This window comes from Mesoplodon bidens (assembly GCF_964165515.1).
Source record: "Mesoplodon bidens genome assembly, chromosome: 15".
NCBI classification, from domain to species: domain Eukaryota; kingdom Metazoa; phylum Chordata; class Mammalia; order Artiodactyla; family Ziphiidae; genus Mesoplodon; species Mesoplodon bidens.
In genome coordinates, this window is record NC_138171.1 from 79,471,748 (window position 1) to 79,492,495 (window position 20,748).

The 20,748-nt window shown below is 37.4% G+C and overlaps 1 protein-coding gene across 4 annotated transcripts in view; it reads right to left on the reverse strand.

Annotated features, from left to right (window-relative positions):
* Window positions 1–20,748, reverse strand: part of TASP1 (taspase 1) — a 241,286-nt gene that overhangs the window by 151,036 nt on the left and 69,502 nt on the right. For all 4 annotated transcript variants that reach the window (XR_014017692.1, XM_081257714.1, XM_081257713.1 and 1 more), the window contains one exon: window positions 16,398–16,504. Coding sequence is in view for 3 of the 4 variants with exons in the window: in XM_081257714.1 (XP_081113840.1) it covers window positions 16,398–16,504 (107 nt within the window). In the remaining variant the exon portion in view is untranslated. The remainder of the gene's footprint in view (window positions 1–16,397; window positions 16,505–20,748) is intronic.

The window sequence follows — 20,748 nt, forward strand, 5'->3', positions numbered from 1 at the left end:
CCATTGTAAAGCAATTATACTCCAATAAAGATGTAAAAAAAAAAAAAAGAAAAGAAAAAGAAACATTATCGAACAGAATACACTCTCTAACTACAATACAATTAAGTTAGGAGTCAATAAAGGTAAATAAAATTTAAAAATTAAAAAAGAAAAAAGTACTTCTAAATAACTTATGGATCAAATAAGAAATCTAAATAGAAACAAAAATATTTAATAATGAATGAAAAGAAAAATATTACATTTCAAACCTTGTGAGAGATATAGTAAAAGTGGCACTTAGAGGGAAATTAATACCCAAAATATTAATATTAGAAAAGGAAACAAAATTAATAAGCTCAGTGTCCAACTACACAAGTTAGAAAGAGAATAAGATAAACACGAGGAGAACAAACAGCGATAAGATGAAAAATCAATGAAAGAGGAATAAACACTAGGTGAAAAGATCCAAAAAGCAATAAAATAAATAAAAAGGAAAAAGAAGCACAAAACTGATTCTGTGACAAAACAATTTGTTGGTTTAAACCTCAGCAGAGGCCTGGCCCTCCCGCCTTCTCCTCCAGTATGAACCTTGGCTCTTCTGGAGTAACAGCAGATACTATTAAACCACACACTATAGATGGCATCCTGACTTGCTTGCACATCATCCAGTGCAAATACTGCTCTCTCCTCCCCTACCCTTGCCCCACATCAAAATGCGGCCCTTCTTCAAGTCCCAGGGCCTCAGTAACTCCAGGAAAGGTCTCCTGAATCATTTCCCATCCACACCGGGGCCCTGGCCCTAAAAGTACAACCTAAACCCCTGTCTGGAAGACTTTTATACACTGGCTTGTTCCAAGCTCTTTGGTGGCTTGTCTTCCCCCGCTTCCACCTGGAAGGAGCAACTAACAAAGTGTCATAAGATAAATACTTTTTAATTGAACCTCATCAATAACTCAAACTTCTTGTCCTCTGAAACTGCATCTTGCTCAATTTTTATGCACAATCCAGACTCAGCCTATCCAAAGTAGTTTTCCTATAACCTCACGTTTCTCTGATTATTTCATATTTAGATATCCCCTGAATGTAATGCTTTCGCACATCACTCCTAAATGGGTTCTGTCTCAAAAGCACATCCTTAAACAACCGCTGAGAAATCTTTCGCTGGTCCCATAGTAACCAAACTGAAGTCCAGACTCGTTTCTCACAATGTGGAAGTGATCTTTATTTCAGGACGTTGTGCATGCCCTTTGGTCTACTGTTCAAAACAAACTTCTAAGGCTCTTACCATCAAACACTAAGCCTCTCACTTTATCTATAAAGAAATGATATATCTTTATATTGGTCACACACTCCACCGTTCAATGTTTTCTTTTGGTAACACTTCTTTACTGCCTTCCCAACCCCTTAAATCAATCATCTGGCACCAGATCACACTCCTTGTTTTTGACTAACCAATTCAGTTTCTTTAATTCCAGACTGCTTTCCTAAAAGCTCTAAATAATTAATACCCGTACAGTATTTGAGTCTTAACTTCACTTTTTCCACTGGTCATCCTTCACTATCTTAAACTCAGTCAGTGCCGTCTGGGAAACATGTTCAAGGGAGAAGGAAGGAATTGAAATTATTTGGCAGTTTCACTTCATAGAGGCGCATATGAGAGGACTTCAACCACACAGATAGCACAACATGCTACCAGCACACACACTAATAGGCTATGAATGTCATTACCTGGGCAGATTAAAAAACACATAAATAAATGAGCTAAGACCTTGCTAATTAAATAGACAGCAATAAAGTCTATTTAATAAGAGCAGGCAACCTTTTGCAATTTAGTTGTCCAATTTGGCTCTTTCCAGGAACACCTGGCCGTGGTCTGGACCTCTGGTCTTTCATTTCAGAGCTTATATTTACCTTCTCAGGATAAAATTACACTTTTTCTTTCAAATTCCAGAGCTCCAGTGGCCTTTGAACTGAGTCTTAAAGCAGTGGGGAATAACAGATAAAGGACTCGAAGGTAACTTGGACAATCTGGAGTCTATTCCTGCCAATGAAACACCATGACAATTGGGATGGGTCATTAACCTGGATTTAAGTTCCACCCTCCCCAGATTGAAGAACAATAACTGACACCGACTTTAATAACACAGTAATAAGTTACTTTATTTGATATGAGATTTCTAAAGCAATATTCATTTGACTGTATAATTACGAGTATACTCACAAAAATAGAAATTATTATTCAAAATCATAAATATATAACAACTAAAGATCAGCATATTAAAAAGCAAAAAGGAGCCAAAAAATGCCCATATACTTATTTTCTTTTTTTTCCTCAATAGATTAAAATCTTATTAGAAATCAGAGATAAATCAAAGAATTACAAAGAGTAGGAAGGAACTAAGTATATTCTAGGATGTAAAATAAAATCTAAACTAATCATGATAGTACTATATCTTAGAAATTCTAACGCCATTCAAATTAACCTCAATGATGTTTTCAGAGATTCCCAACACTCAAAAGCCTGTGTTTAACGCAAATAACCACCAGGACAGGCCCCACTCACACATACTGTGTTTCAAAACACTGTCCTCATTTGCTTCTAAGTACAGTTAGTGCAAACAGACGTTCAGGGGCAGCTCTGCCTGTGTACTTACTTCCTCTATGGTCTATTTTACTTTGCTAAATTCTGTGGACAGTTGAATCCTATAAGCTGGCCTGCCCCCACTGGGGATTGCAGGCTGTCGAAACCAGAGCTTGGTTTGACCAGCAAAGTGCACTATTTTGGTTTTTGAATACCTAAAAATGGAACATGTATTGCTACCCCCGCCACCCCTCTAGATAGTCTCACATGTTTAGGCTACCTGCCTGGCCCCCATAAGCATTTAGGTTCGAAACCACTGTCCTGCAGAAACTCTGTGGTGCTTCTCACAGGCTTCTTCTAAACTACGACTTTCTTTCTCTCTACAGTTATGTAAGCCCTACTCTTTATCCAAGCCCCAGCTTAAATTCCACCTCTTCCATAAAGCCTACCAGGTGCTTATGGTAATTTATCCATCCTGCTAATCCCTACAGCTCTCACGGATGGTTTCATTCTTCTAGCACATACCAAATGGTATGATTTCCCTTTATTGTTTAATTCCTCTGGACCAAATGGGCAGGGCCTCTCTATTTACTCCTAAAGCCTACTTAAAAATCTGTATATAAATAGTACTCAATAAATGTTTGCTGGTGATAATGTTGAAGTCAAGGTAAAATAGGTACTGGAAAAAAACAAAAACAAAAACTGAAGATCCCAAGAGGCCATGACCTCTGGTAGAAAGTCCAGTCAAAGCCTGTGCACTCCTCACGGTCACTTGCTAGTTCCTCATAACCTCAGGTGACACAAATCAGTGGAGCAATAAAAATGGAGCACTGCCTATCCCTTGAGCAAACGACATACAATGACCACAGAAGAGATGGCAATGCTTGTAAAATAAAAATGCTTTCAACACAGAAGAAAAAAAAAAAAGCACAATCATAAGCATCATAGACTTGTCTTAGCTTGCAAGGCAATCCCCATTTCCATTCTGTCCCCCATCCCTCCTCGGAAAATCACACCACCAAAATAAACAGGTGCTAGAAAGTGGGTAGGAATTTTGTTAAGGTGAAGGTCTATTCTTTTTCCTAGAAAAAGACACATAGTCTAGGAGTACATTTGTAAAACAGGCATTTTTACCTGCATAACAGGAGAGGGACATGGTCACATTTCTCTAGATGGCTAGATGGGCACGCCCCCTTGTGGACACTTCCTGACTCACCTCTGGAAATGGTCAGCTGCAACTGTGAGCTGTTTCTAAGAAATTATTTCCCAACAATCATTTCCCTCACTTACTCAATAATATTATTATCAATAGTAATATTTCAGATAACCAAACTCTTCTTTCATTACATCCCCAAATACAAGCTTGTTAAAAGTGAGACATAGTTTTGAACTAATGTATGCTTGCAGCAATTAAAAGAAGATTCAAACTTATCTTGAAAGACCATAAGACTTACAATTAAAGAAAATAACATACACTTTGCTCTCTCAAAATTAACATTAGAATCATTGGCTGTAGATGTTTAAGTTAAGTTAGTAATATCAATTGAGTAAAGGCATTGTTTCTAGGCACTGTGATAAGGATAAAAAAACAAAATGCTCATGTTTCCATATGCCTGCATAGATATGATAAAATAATCACACACCAATCTTAAAATGTCAAAGGTAGTAGATAATTCAATTCAACAAGCATTTATTGAGTGCCCATTACACGTACTAAGTAGAAGAAAGGAATGGGTTTTGATCTGGGTGGCATTTGAGCTGGACCTTAATCCAAAGGACTTGGACTAGAATTTCAGTAGGTGGAGAAGTGGCTGGTATTCCATTATTAATTATCATTTATTCCAGAGAAAGAGAATAAATGAGAAAGAGAAAGAGACATGAGAAAAACTTAGAAATGAGAACTTTCAGCAACTCCATGAAAAATCAAATACAGAAATGCAGTTGGTAAGAGAAAAAACGATTATTCAGAAGAGAAATAATGCAAGAGTAGGCTGGGCTCAAGTTTCAAGAGGGTTCATAAAGTCAGTTCTAAAAACTTTGGGTTTTAATCTACATATAGTAAAGATTCTATTAAAGTTTCTCTCAGAAGAAGGACAAGACCAATGAAGGTATTTTTAAGGAAATGTATCTTGGGATAATACACAGAAGTAAAGAGGAATGGAAAAAGGAAGATACTGCAACCATCCAGCCACCAAGGTAAAAAGGTATAGACTTGAGGGTGGTAAATATATCAAAAAGAAGCAAGCAAAAACAAAACAAAACAAAACATAGTGCCTGTATTCATTAAACCAATTGAGTACTTATTATAGGCCAAGCTGAGAAACCATGGCAACCAAAACAGATACAATCCCTGTCCTCCTGGAACCTGCACTCTAGGGAAAGAGAAAGACATCAAATAAGCACACTCAGAGAGGCAGCTGGAGCAGCACGACGGTTTAAATGACAGGTGGGAGAGGGAGAGGCAATATTCCTGGGATCTGGAATCATGGGGACAAAGGACCTGACTCAGGCAGAATCTTGAGAGTGTGACCCAGACTGAGAGTAAAAGAGCAAAAGACTGAAAAGAAAGACAGGCACCTGCTCTTATCGAGTCCTGTGGGCTCTGTTAAGGGGCCTATACTTTATTCTTAAGAGCAGCTGGAAGTCACTGAAGAGTTTAAACAGGGTCATGACAAAATCAAATGATTTTGATTTTTTTAATGATTCCATTAATGATTTTTTAAATGATTCCACAAATGCTGGGTATAGAACTGACTGGAAAGGCAAGAGCAGACGGGTTGTGATGCTACTGCAGTCACCCAGGAGACAGTGATGGAGCTTGACTCTAGACATGCTGAGCTAAGGCATGACATGAAATGTATAATAAGAAACTGGAATGGTTCAGGGCCTGAAGAGGGGGTGGTAATAAAAGCTTAGATTCATCCATTCAAACACGGTTTCATTAAATGGGCACTGTGTCCGGTACCTGTGGAAAATGACAATGACCTGGAGACAAATTCTGGAATAAGGAGAAAGGAGAGAAGAGCTCTAGCGTACCTTCAGGAGAGCTAAATGAATAAGACTGGACATGAAGTTACTAACTGAATGCAATCATGTATATAATTACTAACTCCTCTAGAACGTTCTATGTTCATTTAAGCAACGATTACTAAGCAGCTTTTCTAGGCCCACTGTGACATATTAGGCAGAAAAAGCAATGAGTCTCAAATGCTGGCCCAATACCTCACACACCCCTGCAGATTTTTATCAGTATATTGAGAGAAGAGCCTAAAAATCTAGTTTTACAACTATCCTGATAAAGATAATGGCCGGCCAGGTTTAGCATACACTAAAATAAAGGATCTCCCAATGAGAGGATCAAGAGGTTTGGACAAACTCCATGTTGCCAATGATAATATATTAGAGAATTATCAGGCTGGAAAGAAAGATGGTAATCACTTGGTCCAGCATGCTGACTTTACTGCTGAGGAAACTGAAGTCTAGAGAGACTCCGTGTTTGCCCAAGGTCTCTGGACTAGTTAACAGCAAACCTAGACTAGAAATCCCGGTCTACTGTACCCCATTTCAGCATGCCCCACTTCCTCCACTCCTCAAGTAATCCCAGCCCAGGTCTTGAATTCTGAATAGTTTCTGGCATCTGACTTTTGATTCAAAATGTTCTAGGCTGATTACAGAAGAGGTGGGCCAATCAGGCCTTTGAAAACTCCAGACAGTTTTCCTTCAACCTAATTAAGCAGTGGGTCTTATCTTCTGATCTTAAAACATCCTTGTTATTGATCCGTGTGTGTGTGTGTGTGTGTGTGTGTGTGTGTGTGTATACACATTTGTCTTCTCATGTATTGGTCTATTCTGCTGGCCTTATTAGCTACACATGTGTCATCACTACTACATCTGTGATGGGTCAACTCAGGTCATTAGTACATGGTGATATCATATGAGGACATATTTACAAGTTCTGACTTAGAATCTGATGCTCTTAACATCATGGTCTGAGCCAATTCCCAGACAGGAAGATTTCTATCTGTAGCTCCAGTGAAATTCCATTCACTGGAGGCATTTCCTTTTAGGAAAGCTATAATATGGTGATTTGCACATTATATACAAGATCAGCTGAGATTATCTCAATGATAATGAAGGAATGCTCTTTTTTTCCCCTTCATTGATTCTGTTAAACACCAAAATTTAGAGGAGGCTCTACAGAGCTGATGAATAGTAAAAGTGGAGGGAGGATTTACAAGTCTGAACATATGATGTCAACCTATAACAAGTCTGGAAAACCACAGGTTACTTCCCTTACAAAATAAAAACAGCAGTTAAGGTCTGTTAACAGATTTCTTGTCTTACTCTTATCTCACTTATAACTTTAAAACTCAGTATAAATTTAAGGCATAGCTTCATAAGGGTTTAAGGAAGACTCGGGAAAAAATCCAGCCGACTAGCTATTGAATCTTTATTTGAGAACTTAGAAACTTTTTCTGAAACAGAAGAAAAAAAAAATACTGCAATTGTCCAGCTATCAGGGGTTGAAAGTTCTGGATTTGGATAACTGATGAATTGACATAAAGTGCTGCAAACCACAGACATTTAAAGAAACCCCATGGTGGCGGGGGGATGAATTGGGAGATTGGGATTGACATATATACACAAATATGTATAAAATAGATAACTAATAAGAACCTGCCGTATAAAAAAATAAATTAAATTAAATTCAAAAAAAAAAAAGGACCAACTTCAAAGTTGAAAAAGAGGTTTAAAAAGAGTCCGCCTTCTGCCTATGGAACATGTATCTCTCTAAATAAACTTGCTTTCACTTTAATTAATTAATTAAAATAAAAAGTGATTTAAGAAAATGGGGAAATAAATAAATAAATAAATAAACAAACCCCATCAAATTATATTGCAAAGGAATAATGGTCATCAGACTGTATAACCTACATAAATGCATGAGGTGGTGGTAATCTAGTAATACAAGTACTTAAGTTACTGACTTACTGATTTACATGTTAAGTCTTATAGGCTTAATCAGTAACCAAGATAGTCTTAGGACAGGAAAATATAATTTTTAATATATTACTTACAATTCAAAGAAATAATTTCAAATGGAAGATAATCACTCCACAGGATGAATTTACAGTTTTATTTTTAAAAACCCCACAAATATATAAAGTATATTTCTTTATGTAAAAGAGAAGGCAAAGAAGTTTCTTCTGTTTACTCATATATCTATGCATTAACCATCTTTTTGAGAAACACGGAAAGACTCCAGATCAAGTAAATGTCTATAAAAGACTAATTACTCCTTCCTCTGCACACATAATACACAAACATGTACACAAGTACAAATAGAACAATCTGACGAAAACATGTTGTTTTCTGTGCATTTATTTCCTTTGATCTTAACCTACCTCTCACCCAAAAAATAACAGTGATTTAGTATGATACAGTTAAGCGTTTATATAATAATTTCAAGATGGTGGATAAAAGGGAAAAATGTTACCCACAATATACTTCAAAAGAATAGAATATATTTATGTGAAGCACACAACGCAAGGCCCAACATTTTCTTTCTGAAACATGTGGCCAATTTGATGTCCCTATGTGGTGGCTAAAGAACACAAAATTAAAAGTTGTAGAATCTCTTTAGAGTGGTTTTCAACACACAACACTGTATAAAGCATTGCAAGATTTTCTAAACTTGTTCATTAGAAATTGAAGAATGAAAGATTCACACAACGGAAAAGGTCTGATTATCTTTCATTTCACCACCCTATACAAGTACTGCTTTACCTAAAAACCAATGAAATTAATTGAAAACTTAAATTACTTCATAAAAGTGGTGGGAGAAGGCAAAGAATTTCATGTACATCCAACTGTAAACTCTGTTATTAAAGAAAAAGACATGGAAACGATTTCGACAATATGCTTGTGAAAAATGAAGGGGAAAAAAAGGCTTGAAACATCAAAAATGCTGAGATCAAACAATACCCCCAACCTCTTTTAATACTCTAAGAATAAAAGAGCCCCTTCTAGTAATATCCAGGGCTAGCTGTTTGAAACTGATATTTATGAAATCTAGATTATCCTGTGCATTGGGTCTCTTTGTTTTCCCAAAGTATCTCTTCTTTGTAGGAACTCTTTCTGTTATGTAACAAGGTTATGTAACAATTCAGTCAGTTCCGTAGCAGGACCTAAGAACCTCCATTGTCCAATGAGTTTATTAGCACTTCATTCCAAAAGAAAGCTTTCTTTTTCAAAAATGCTTAATACTAACACAACTACCTTTTACTTTTTGTATCAAAACAAAAGATAAATTTAAAACATGTCATCACTTCATCGCATACACCACAAGAATTATTATTTTTTTTTTTTTGCGGTACGTGGGCCTCTCACTGTTGTGGCCTCTCCCGTTGCGGAGCACAGGCTCCGGATGTGCAGGCTCAGCGGCCATGGCTCACGGGCCCAGCCGCTCCGCGGCATGTGGGATCTTCCCAGACCGGGGCACGAACCCGTATCCCCTGCATCGGCAGGCGGACTCTCAACCACTGCGCCACCAGGGAAGCCCCACCACAAGAATTATTGATAAATATTCTAACAACAATGAGAGTCCATGGCAATCCTGTCAGGGGGAGAATGCAGATGCCCATGTGTGGGAACTACAAAGGACAGAGGAGCATGCTGAACTGCACCATTCCTTTTCACAAACACGGTTCTCGATTTGCCTAGCTCTGACACAGACAAACGTCAGTTACCACAGCTCAGTTAAATAATACCAGTCACTCAACAACCTGGTTCAAACTTCAATTACATGGTATAGTAACTGAGTAATTGCATAAAGTATAAACTTCACTACTAGGTCTTTAGTTCAAAGATCACTATGTAAACTATGTAAACGTTAGATGCCCATCATGATCAGTGACCAATCATGTCATTTCACTCAACGTCTGTCACGGATGGGTCACTGTGCACAAACAGCTAAGTGTGTAGTTGTGTTACCTCCTTGTCTCCCAGTGATAAATCCACATGACATTTTACAAATATCGATCATCAAAAAAGGGCGCTAGCCAACTAAGATGAAAGCGAAGCAAAGAAACAAAAAGTGATAATGTTGGAAGAGCAATTCTAATAAAAAATAAGTGACGTTATGGAAGAAATAATTCATTGTGGGAATTTTCAACACTGCCACCGTTCAAGAGACTCGAGATCTTCAGTCAGAGGAACTTAGTGAAGACAAGCCTGTCAACATAAATAAGGAATGTAGTTGTGACAAAAAGGATGAAGATGTCCCAGAAGAAGTGACACTGGCAAAAAAGCTGACACAAAAGGAACGCTGAGAGATACTGTACAACATGGAAAGAGCAAAGGATAAAATTTTGAAAGCTGATCCAAAATTAAAAAGAGTTTGACAATTCACCATGACATAAACAGATGCTCACTCCATATCATAACTTACATGACAGGAAAGCAAGCACTGTTCAAACTACTCTTGATAAAGGGTTTTTTAGACAGAAAAAACCTACTTTAATTCTGATGTTTTAAATTAGTGTACTAAATAAATATTCATTTTAATTACTTTTTTGTTTGTTTCTCTATACATTTATAACCACCAGTAAAAGAGTTTTTAATGTTTTGACAAAAATGTCTAAAGGTCATGGAAAAAGTGTAATTTTTTGCCATTAAGATCCCTTTGCACAGTTCCGGTTTGCACAGCCATTTTTATGGTCCAGCACTACCATGCAAAGTGTGGACTATCTATACACTGCAAGGGAAAGAAAGAAGTAAAGAAAAATCCAGAACAGTTGGGTCTACACAGATAGGGGAGTGGAATAGAGCATAAACAACTACTACTTTTATATTACACAGCACTACAGGTAAATAACAATCTTTTCCTCCTCCAGCATGTCTTCCCTCTAAGTCACACCAAAAAAGCATGGATGAAACAGAGATGTCAATTATTAAGAATAGACAGTTACTCAGAATTTATTCCTTATTTTTTAATATTGTATCTTAAAACCCATGTATTCTGAAATTGAGGACAAAATGTGTTTTATTTGATTTATAGGTAGATTAGCTGCTTAACCCACTACTGGTTTGTAGCAACAAGGGACATATTAATTGTGCAGAAGAAGACGACAAAAAAGAAGTTCTCCATTTACGCTACACACTGTAGATTACCTCCCTAATAACCACTCTCCTCCCCTTCCTTTGACAACAAAACAACTAATTTTGGGGGGAAGACAATGTGTCTAGCAGCAAGCCATGAGCTATGAGATAGTAATGAGGAAAATCCACTTAATTTCCTAGGCTCCTTTGCAACTGGGAATAGCCATGTGACCAAACTGCGCCCCTTTGTCCACTGCCCCCAAAAAAAACAACTAAAGAGAAATCTATTGAGAGAGATTCTGGAAAACTTTGGCATCCCAGATAAAAAAGTGACGGACACATCTGGCACTAGTCTCCCCGCCCACACCCTCCATGGTCTCACCTTCTTCTCACCTTGAATGCAGATGTGACACCTGAAATTATAGGAGCCATATTCCATCCATAAGACAAAAGGCATGAGAGAAAAGGCCCAAGAGAAATACCAGATATGTTGGCTCCAGCATCATTGGAAACCTAAGCTAATGAATGCTTGCAACCACCCACCTCCAAAGTTCTTTATTATGAGGCAGAGGGCCAGGGAGCAGGGGGACAAATATGCATTTCCTAAGTCACCATCAGGTTTTCTGTTGTTTGCAGCCAAAAGCATTCCATTAATTAACCATTCTTATTTTAAACTAAGTCAAATGTAAATGGTCAAAGACAAAGGAAAACAAAAATACAAAACCAAAAATTAATTGAGGTAGCAAACTGATTATTCTTCTTGCTTTAATTTTGATTTCTATTAGTATTGTGATAATGTCTGGACAATCAATTACTTTTTTAAGAAAAACGAGAAATATCAACGCAACAAAAATTACTAAATTTATTTACTTTATTTTCAGGCTTTAAAATATTTATTCTACTGTATACTCCTTTCAAGACAATATTTATCTCCTTCAACACTGAGTAACAAAAAAGTGAACATTAGGAAAGTTACCAAAAATTCTATTCTTTTTATTATATTTATATACCCAACTCACAGCTTCTTTTATGTAGCCACAACACACAGTAGTTCCAGGCTTTAGTCAATGCTGGCTAACCAAAACTATGCTGAAACTATACACACAGAACAGGGAGAAATAAACTAAATACAGGTTGATTTAGAAAATAGCTATTTGTCCTTTCCTGTCAAATCTCTAAAAAATTGCTACGCTTCCTCTCAAAAATTATAATTTTCTGCACCATTGGCTCCTTATCTGGTGGTCTTTTCTTTCTCAGAGCGTTTTTATTACCTTTGCCAAAGTTATACAGCAAACATCTGCGAAACAAAGCCTGTGGCCCGCATCCTTCCCTAAAGGCAGAAGCTGGGTCCTAGTCAAACACAGTGCTTTGTACCCATTAAAGTTCATATATTCTGAATATTAAAAATATTTTCCTGTCATTTCAGGGGTCTAAAATACTCCATTTAAATCATGCCTGAATTCCACCTCTCCACCCACTACTAGTGACCTCCATTACCACCCTCCCTTTCTCCATTACAAGATTCCACCCAGAGTAACACCCAGAGTAGCAGTTTCCCTTCTTTTTTGGCTGAGATGAAGGCAAACAATGGCAAAGGCAAAAACGATGGTGTCTCAGTCAGTGACAGTCACCAAACACTTGAACATCCATTAACACATCTGTTCCTCCTAACAGCCCTGCTAAGGGGGGCAGAATATCACTATTTTCAGTTAAAGATAAGGAAACTGAGCCTTCCTAGGTGAAATTACTCAGTGAATTCACAGAAGGCAACAGTGGTACGGTGTCTTGACCTTATCTCCCCACCTCTCTCTCCCCACTCCACAGCAAAACTTCTCAAAAGAATTATCTCCACCCTGTTCTCCCTGATGGACCCACGCCACCTGCTCTACAATCCATCACGTCATGGAAACTGTCCTCATCCAGGTCCAAAGTTTCCAGGTGCCGAGTCCAGTGGCCAGTCCTCTGTCCTCCCACCTGTTTTGTCAGCAGCACTTGACCCAGGTGATGCCTGACTTTGAACGCTCCTCTCTGCTTCCCAGACACTCTCCTGGTGGCCCCTCTGCCCCACTGGCTGCTCCATCTTTCTCTTTCGCTGGTTTCTCCTCCTCCCAATGTAGACATGTTAGCCTGGCACAAGGTTCACTTTTCAGACCTCTATCTTCACTCACTCCTACTAAGTGAGCTCATCTGGCCACGTGCATTCATACTCCTTTTGATGCCAATGATTGCCAAATGGGAATCTCCCCCCGACCTACCCCTAAGCTTCAGATGCGTATAACCAAGTCCACAGTTAATCTTCCCTGCTGCCACATTCAGCTTTTTATTGCAAATCCTCTTAACCAGGTTGATGAGTGGTTGTTTAAATTTTTCAAAAATTGAATATTCTCTGGGTGAAGGACAGAATCATAAAGAAGGACACAGACTGTAAATACGTCCTTTTTATTTAAAACACAAAACCAATTCATTCATTCACTAGCCAATCGTTTCATATAAGACTTTCTCTGAATGTGAGCCCACGTACAAATGTTCCATATCATCTTCCTAGAACACCCTGGACTGTCCTATGATTTCAAGTTTTATTTTATCTAAAAATAGAACAAGAATATAAATACACTAACAACACACTCTGAATGCACAAAGCTTCTAGATGTTTACGATTTTTCTCAATCTTCTACAGCTGGTTTGCCCATGCTTAATTCTACAGCAACTTTTTATAGACCCACTCTGCTTTTTCAAGTTAGTTTTCAAACAAACAACTCTTTCAGTTTCAAGCAGACAACTCTCTTTTTAAACTCAATATTCATCAGTTTATAAGAGACGATGAATTATGATAAAGGATAAAATGATAAAAAACAATGAGCATAATGAAGCTCTTGGTGGCACAAACTTCAACTGAAAGTAGAGGAACACAGCACACCAGAAGTGGTCTATTCCCTTTGAGTGTTCAGGGTGCCTTGGCATCAGATAATATGTTTTATTGTGAAAATGAAAAGCACTGGTTAATCTGAGTTCATTAAGGGGACATGGACTAAGAAAGTTCTTGATTTCCACTTCCCACCTCCATCACCTTGAAGCCATACTTTCTCCAGCTCCCTGCCCCACCTTAGTAAATGGCAATACACTATGACTAAACTAAAACTTTTAAATCCCCTCTCTATAAGGCATCAGTAATTCCTGTCTTTCTAGGAGCCCTTATAATATATCCTGGATATACTCACTTCTCTCCATCTCCATCCCTAACACCCACAGTCCATGTGGCACCATCTCCCAACTCCAATAACTTTGTAACTAATCTCCTCACTTCTGTTTTTGCTTCCCCCTCTTCTCCATGTAGCAGCCAGAAAGAACTCTGTAAAGTATGAATAAGGCAGTGTTGCTTCTCTGCTTTTACAATAACTCATTATTCATGGAACAAAAGTGGAAACTCCTCAAGGAGCCGGCATCTACCCACCTCTCCAGCTTCAGGTCATACCATCCTCCTCTTGCCCACCATGCTTTAGGCACAATGCCCCTCTTCTCCATTCCTCCGATATGCCAAGTCCCCACCAGGGCCACTGCACATGCAGTTCATTTTGCCTGGAACACTATTCCACTGACTCCTCATAAAACTCACTTCATATTTTTCAGATGTCGCCTCAAATGTTACACCCTCAGAAAGGTCTCTAACTAGCAAGGTATCATCCTAACTAAAGGAGTCCTCTTTTGAGTCTCCCCTCCATCTCTCATATCCAAGTTACTTTGTATCATATCATCTTATGCTTTTTTTTCCTTTATATCAGTTATCAAACATGGTACCTTACTTGATTGTATGTTTATATGTTTCCGTCTCTAGACACTAAAATGTAAAATTTCATTAGAGCAGGAATTACCTCCATCCTGTTCACCACCGTTTTCTTACTACCCAGCTCAGCACCAAGAGTAGCTGCTTAATAAATATTTTCTGAATAAAAATATGAATCTTCTGAGTAAGACCAGCTGAAGATATTCTCTATGAGGTCAACTGATATTTCTATGCATAAAAACCCTAAACTGAGGTCCCTGAAAAAAAGACCTGTATAAGAATGTTCATAGCAGCTTTATTCATAAAGTACAAGCCTGGAAATGAACCAAATGTCCATCAATAGGAGAATGGATAAACAACTTACAGTAAATGGGAATATTATTCAGTAATAAAAAAGAATAAACTTGTGACACACTGTCTCAAAAAAATTTTGTGAAAGAAACCAAATAGAAAAGAGTACATTCTGTATGATTCCAATTACATAAAGTTCAAGAGCAACACAAAACATCTATGGTGATAAAACTCAGAGCAGTGGTCACCTATAAAAGGTAGAAAATGGCTGAAAGGAAGTACAAAAGAACCAGATATGTTCTACATCTTGATAGGTATATGGGTTACATGGGTGTGTATATATATATATGTATATATATATATATATATATATATATATTTATAAAAATGATTAAATTGCTCACTATATGCAAATTTTATCAGTTTTTTAAAAGAACAGAAGTCCTAAATTTGCTTACTCAGACATCACATGAGATGCAAAAACCAAAGAAACAGAACCACACTACTAGCCACTTTCACCAAGGTCCACCTACTCATTTGTTCATTTGCCTCCTAAATTTCTACTCTTCTCTGGCAGAAAAATAAAAAGGTTTGGACCAAAATGTTTGATTAATTGTCCCATGTGGCAACATACTGGAAAAACATCTATCACCATGAGAGAAGATTTAGTATGCATTCATATGTGAATAAACCATATATAGCTATGACGGAAAGCATTAGCCAGTACATAAGCAATTATAGGACTAATCACTGAAGAATATTAACGAGATGCCAAGTTATATCAAATGACAATGTGACATGAGAACTCCACCATGAACTGTGTGCTAACGGACCTCTAAGCCATAGTTTGAGCATGAATGTTATGGTTTTTAATTTTTCTATCCCCCAAAACACCTAAGAAATGCCACACGCAGACTCATGATGGCACACAAATGCATGAAATGCAAACAAATATAAAAACAAGAAACAGAGACATGTAATTAGAATGTACAAAAAAACCTACATGAATCCAATATATACATTTCCTTATAACACTCTATCCCCTAAACAGCCATGTTCATCCAGAGTTGCAAGGACCAGAACAGCAGCCAGGAGCCACATGGAGCTAACTGAGCACTTAAACTGTGGTGAGGACAAATGAGAAGCTAAATTTTTAATGTTATTACATTTTAATAAATTTTAATTTTAAAACAGAGTTTCAATTCAATTTCTGGGAAGTCTTAAGTATGTTTGTTATGTAACTTGTTATGTAAACCTACTTTTTCAGCTGTTAACTTTATGATATATAGATACAGACCATATTTCCAATGAAAATGTAATGTCAATTGAGACGTGCTGTAAGTGTAAAATACACACTGTTTTTTGAAGACTTAATACAAAAAAAGAAAAAAGAAAATAGACTAGATCAGTAGTAATTTTTTTCATTGATCATATTTTTGAAGCGATATTTTAGATTCACTGTTTTAAATAAAATAAGTCTTAAAATTAATTTCACCTGTTTCTTTTAATTTTTTTAAATGCAGCTACTGGAAAACTTAAAAAGTACATATGTGGCATGCATTATATTTCTACTGGGTTGTACTATTCTGAGGCTTATATATCTAAATGCAGACTGAGTATATCATTATGATACATTAATTATTAATATTTCAAACACCTCCTGACCTTTTCACTTGATTGTCTTCTTTTCTTTAGTTGAATGAAATCTGTTTCCACCCTTTCTGCCAGCTCTAGTTTCCTCTTGTTTCTTTTAAATGCAGCTAAACTGAATCCTATAAAAGAAACATTAAAAATAACATTTGAAAAATATTAGGGCAATGGGGCAGATGAGATATCCTAAAGAGCCTCCTCAGGACAAAATCCTTAAGCATGTTGGAGAAAGGGTTTTATAAAGTCTTTTCAGTGTACACTGAGGTGGGAGGGAATAAGAAAAGTAACCTAAAGTAAAAAAATTAAGAAAAAGGTCAAATCCAGAGAGACAAGTGAGTTCTGAAGGTAGATGCTCTGCAGGAGTGTCTGCTAATGCATGCCATGGCCAGCTCTGGTTTTGAAGGTCTCTGTGCATAAGAGACAAGAGCTGAGACTTGGGACAATGCAGCAGGAGAAAACGTATTGGAGATCATCCACATAAAAAGGGGGAACCCCAAAGGGTGATATGCCCAATGAAAGGGAAAACTAGAAAATGCCGCAATATGCAAAGAATCAGGAAACTTGTAAGTCACAGCCTCGGCTATAAACGTAAGAGAAGAAAATTCCTGTTACACTTGGCTGGTTTGGGAAGGGGAGTTCTGTTTTGGGGGGGGATGTACATGCACGTGTGTGTGTGTGTGTACGCGCATGTGTGGGGAGTGTACGCGCATGTGTGTGGGTGTGTGTACGTGCATGTGTGGGTGTGTGTACGCGCACGTGTGTGGGTGTGGGTGTGTGCGCGCGTGTGTGTGCACATGCGCGCACAAGGTGGCGTGGGGGCGGGGTGCTGCTCTTGAAGAACAATTAGAATTATAAGAACAAAATACATATCTATATAACATTAAAGTATAAAAAAATATTTAAAAGTTCAGGCAGAATTAGGGGAATTCGTATTACCTATGTGGCCTGAAAAACACAAAAAAACAAAAATGATCTTGGTGAGGTAATGCTTCAAAAACCCATTAAACGCAAATGCAAATACTCCCTGGAAAAACCCACCTTAGCTCACCCAGACCTCAAAGAATTCCCATGTTCCAATTAATATGAGCCCATAGTTAAAAAAAACAGTTCATAAAACGAATGAGAAATAAATCACCGAGAATGAAAAAATAAAAGTCAGCCAAACATCAGAAAGTATAATCCAACCGGCAAAGACCTCAGATACTAGTGTAATCATATATAGAATATAAAACATGTTTATGCTCACAAACATAAAAAAAAGATATTGAAAATATAACTAAGGAAGACAAGATGATAAAATTCCCAGGCAGACGTGAAGAAGAATCAAATAGAACTTCTAAAAATAAAAAATACAATAACTGGAATTTTAAGACTTGATATACAGATTTAAACAATTAGATTCAGCTGACAAGAGAAATTACACACTGGAATATAACACTGAAAAGATTACCAAAATTTTCTGATAATGGCAGACTAAATTCTTAAGAGCAATTCTCCCACCAAATATTATCAAAAATATTAGATAAAATATGAAAAACACCACCTTAAAAGCACCTTATAAAAACAGACTGCCAAGAAACACATGAAAGAATGCTCAACATCATTAATCATTAGAGAAATGCAAATCAAAACTACAATGAGATATCATCTCACACCAGTCAGAATGGCCATCATCAAGAAATCTAGAAACAATAAATGCTGGAAAGGGTGTGGAGAAAAGGGAACACTCTTGCACTGCTGGTGGGAATGTGAATTGGTACAGCCACTATGGAGAACAGTATGGAGGTTCCTTAAAAAACTACAAATAGAACTACCATATGACCCAGCAATCCCACTACTAGGCATATACCCTCAGAAAACCATAATTCAAAAAGAGACACGTACCAAAATGTTCATTACAGCTCTATTCACAATAGCCCGGAGATGGAAACAACCTAAGTGTCCATCATCGGATGAATGGATAAAGAAGATGTGGCACATATATACAATGGAATATTACTCAGCCATAAAAAGAAATGAAACTGAGCTATTTGTAATGAGGTGGATAGACCTAGAGTCTGTCATACAGAGTGAAGTAAGTCAGAAAGAGAAAGACAAATACCGTATGCTAACACATATATATGGAATTTAAGGAAAAAAATGTCATGAAGAACCTAGGGGTAAAACAGGAATAAAGACGCAGACCTACTTGAGAATGGACTTGAGGATATGGGGAGGGGGAAGGGTAAGCTGTGACAAAGCGAAAGAGAGGCATGGACATATATACGGTACCAAACGTAAGGTAGATAGATAGTGGGAAGCAGCCGCATAGCACAGGGAGATCTGCTCGGTGCTTTGTGACCGCCTGGAGGGGTGGGATGGGGAGGGTGGGAGGGAGGGAGACGCAAGAGGGAACGGATGTGGGAACAGATGTATATGTATGACTGATTCACTTTGTTATAAAGCAGAAACTAATAAAAATAAAAAAATAAAAAAAAATAAGTGAAATCATTAAAAAAAAAAAGGTATCTAGCTTTTCTGGGGGTAAACTGAAGACTAAAGCTATTATTATTGCACTGTGAGCATGTGCCAACACTTGTGCACTTGAATTTGATTCCGTGGCATCAAGGAGAGGCATAAGTCAAACCCAGAGCCCATTAAAGGTGAGAGTTTCATAGGAGACACTTCTCACAGCAAGCTAGGGATTGAAAGGGCTAACATCCCCACAGGAAGGCTGAGCTAGAACCAAGCAAGTCTACCCCTACCCTCTACCCCAATACCAAGTGCATTTAGACAAGGTGGTTATCTTCAATGCACTGAAAGGAAATATCTGCTCACCCAGAACACTATAGCCAGTAAAATTAACCTTCAAAAATGAAGGTGAAATAAAAATAGTTTCAGGTAAACAAGAATGAGCAAATTCATCACCAGCAAGACCTGTACTAATGAAAAATATTAAAGGGTGTTCTTCAGTAACAGGCAAAATAATACAAAGTGAAAGCTCAAAGACAAAAAAAAAAAAAAGGTAGGGGAGAGGGGTGGGGAATTAAGTGCAAAGAAAAGAATATATGTGCAGGCAAATCTAAATGAAAACTGACTGTAGTAAAACAATAAAGTGTCACAGTGTTTTTAAGTGCATATTAATTTTCCCCACATTGATGTAAATTAATCAAAATAACAGTGAGAAAATAACAAAGATACTCTAACATATTACCTTTAAGATTAATCAAGAAAATTTTAAATAAGGAAAAACAAATATGTTAGGAAAATCAGGTGGAAAAGGAACCAGAGTTGCCCTCAAGACAAAGTCTAAGAACAATAGTGTAGTAATGGACAAAAAAAAAAGTAATGGAACTGACCAACAAGTTTAGAAACAAACTCATGTATGTCCTAATAGAATTTGAGAATAACACTGATTTTTCATACCAGTGGGAAATCTGTATGTTATTCAGTAAACTTTCTTGGCACAATACATTACCTATTTGGGGAAAAAAACACAAATTAAATTCCTACCCCACACTACACACAAAACTGAAACCTTATAAGTATTAATAATTTAAACATATAAAATCTAAAAAAAGAAGTCCAAAAAGATTAAGCCATCACACAGTAGGCATAAATACCAGTCTTTTTATATCAGTCTTTTTTGAGAGAGATTTTTTATTTTTACTTGCTTTAACATTAAAGTAGAATATTTTACATTGAATGTTATCAAAGCCAGAATCCATCAAAAGGATGGTTCATTGATAAAACCACATAAAATTTAAAATGTCTACAAGGCAAAAGACATCATATGTAAAGGTAATGATAAATGATAAATGGCATCTTTTTAAAATTTTAAAGTATATGCAAATAGTTATAGATAGGATTAATAACCTTGAATCAGAATAGTCTGATATAAAATTAATAAGCTGGAGCTAGAGGGAAGATGGCAGAGTAAGAAGCACCAGGAATCTGTCTCCCCACCTAGACAACAACTGGCCTGAGAGAATCTGTCTAATGTTAAGTATTATACAACTCTGGAGTCTATTAAAGAGGAAGGTTTCCAGGGGAATGCTTCATTGTAAACTGTGGTTAATTTGGGTCAACTTCAGCTCTTCGCACAGTAGCCTCCCCACACCCCATACCCAACCCGGTGGCAGGCAGCTGGGCATACGCTCCTAGAGCAGCTTGCACATAGCTTGTGAGAGTCAGGGTGGGCAATAAAGACCCTCTCCTCCAAATACCAGAATCTGTGCTCGGATTGCTGGTTCTGGTCACAGAGGTACAGACTCAGAGGCAGACAGCCATTGCTGCAGTGCCTCTCCCTCCAGATGAAGTGACCTCCAGGGAATTTAAAAGGCTAGTCCTTGTCTCCCTTTTTGGAGACAGACATTTAAGGAGATAT